The sequence below is a fragment of the Pyxicephalus adspersus genome, chromosome 3, assembly GCF_032062135.1.
Source record: "Pyxicephalus adspersus chromosome 3, UCB_Pads_2.0, whole genome shotgun sequence".
NCBI classification, from domain to species: Eukaryota; Metazoa; Chordata; class Amphibia; order Anura; family Pyxicephalidae; genus Pyxicephalus; species Pyxicephalus adspersus.
This window is the reverse complement of record NC_092860.1, coordinates 3,483,092-3,485,137: the sequence shown is the minus strand read 5'-3', so window position 1 is coordinate 3,485,137 and position 2,046 is coordinate 3,483,092. Positions and strand designations below refer to the sequence as shown.

Below are 2,046 nucleotides of genomic sequence, written 5' to 3'. Positions count from 1 at the left end.
CAGTCCCTCCAAATCAGGGGCAGTTGGGGGTATGAAGAGGCACAGTCCCTCCAAATCAGGGGCAGGTGGGGGTATGAAGAGGGACAGTCCCTCCAAATCAGGGGCAGTTGAGGGTATTGAAGAGGCACAGTCCCTCCAAATCAGGGGCAGTTGAGGGTATGAAGAGGGACAGTCCCTCCAAATAAGGGGCAGTTGGGGGTATGAAGAGGGATAAGTTCCCATTTCATTTTCACCCCCCATAAAATATTGATCAGGGATGGCAGTTGTTGTTATGGCACCAATAGAAGCAAAGCAATGGCAGAGCTCTGATCCATTATTGGTCAGATTGCTATTGATAAGGATTTCTGTTCACCTGATGGAGTGAGTGAATGTTGCCATTGTTGATGTTTTGCACCCAGAGATGAATAAATAGCACGGATTCAACGAATCTTCAGGAAGTCCAGCTACAAACAACAAGGCGGCACACGGGATGTACGGAATTATAAATCTGATCCGCAGAGCCAAAGTCAGTTTGTGGATCCAAGGGATTGATTATCTCATCACTTGGGACAAAGTGGAGTGCAAATCAACCCAGCACCCCATTACAACTGGGATGGATGGATGGGATGGATGGATGGATGGATGGATGGGATGGGATGGGATGGATGGATGGGATGGATGGATGGGATGGATGGATGGATGGGATGGGATGGGATGGATGGATGGATGGATGGGATGGATGGGATGGATGGGATGGATGGATGGGATGGATGGATGGGATAGCCCCCCCCCCACAATACACAGAATGACCCCACACACAGCTCGGAATAAATCGAAGCAGACTAATAATATTCCCTTTTCCCCAATATCCATTCAAATTGCTCAGAATGACCCCCACACTCAGTGCTGCCACCCTGTGGCGGATCCAAGCATTGCCATCACTTTTTTGGGACAACCTCAGCAGCTGGACCACGGAGGGCTCTCACACCGGCAAAGAGTAACTCTGGCACCTTCTAGCAATCCCCATCACCACCAATCAGCTTTCAAACCCAAATGCAACCCAAGCAGCACCTACATACACCTTCCCCCGGTATGGCAGAGATGGTGGGAGGTTGCATGACCTGTTATATACTGCAACAACCAGAACCTCGGCTGTGAAGTGGGAATGACGGGGAGGGGTTAGACCTTCCAACAAGTTTTTCTTACTGGGGGGGGTGAATACCTACAGGTGAATAACTACAGGTAAATCCCCCACCTGTAGGGCAGAAGTGATTGGAAATCTCAGTCACATGGGGCATAAGGCAACAATCACCAAATTGGGGCAATTACCCCTTCCCTGCCCCATTAATGCCTGGGGGTGTCAATGGAGCAACAATGTTCCTAAAAGTGACAATCAGGGGGCAGAAATCATCCCGGATCCCCAGAATTGGGGGTATTACCCCTATAAAACGGGAGCAGCGTGTCTAAGCCCATAGCCAGATGCCGCCACCCCGGGAGCCTCACCTATGTCGGCGTTGCAGAAGGCCTGCTGGGGGTGCACCGGGGAGCAGCTGCAGGCGTCTGTCAGGCGATCGGACGACCAGAGGACCAGAAGAAGGACCGCGGGGGCCAGGAGGCCGGAGACCGGGGCCGACCGCATTCTCAAAGCCTCATGTAGGGAGCAGAGCTGGGCTGGGAGTCCCGGTCCGCTATCTGCGCCTCGCCTGCTGCTCCGGGGGAGATAGCTCCGCCCACTCAGAGCTCCGGGAGAGATAGCACCGCCCACCGAGAGATGGCCCCGCCCACTCTGACTGGGCTTTCAGCCAGGACCCGCTGATGGGGGAGGGAGGGGGTCTCTGCGGGACTGTCTGAGGAGATGACAGGAGGAGAGGTCCCGGAGGCAAGGACAGTCTTAGACCAGATATAGTCCATGTGACAGTCCTGGGTGAGATGTGACAGTCCTGGGTGAGATATAACAGTGACAGTCCTGGGTGAGATATAACAGTGACAGTCCATGTGACAGTCCTTGTGACAGTCCTGGGTGAGATATACCAGTGACAGTCCATGTGACAGTTCCCCATTGACTGG

The 2,046-nt window shown here is 53.4% G+C and overlaps 1 protein-coding gene across 1 annotated transcript in view; it reads right to left on the bottom strand.

Annotated features, from left to right (window-relative positions):
* The window catches only part of TIMP2 (TIMP metallopeptidase inhibitor 2), a 39,224-nt gene extending 37,513 nt beyond the window's left edge, over positions 1-1,711 (bottom strand). Inside the window, exon 1 of the mRNA XM_072403361.1 lies at positions 1,483-1,711. Within this exon, the coding sequence (XP_072259462.1) occupies positions 1,483-1,618 (136 nt within the window). The 5' untranslated portion in view covers positions 1,619-1,711. The remainder of the gene's footprint in view (positions 1-1,482) is intronic.
* Between the last annotated feature and the right edge of the window lie 335 nt (positions 1,712-2,046).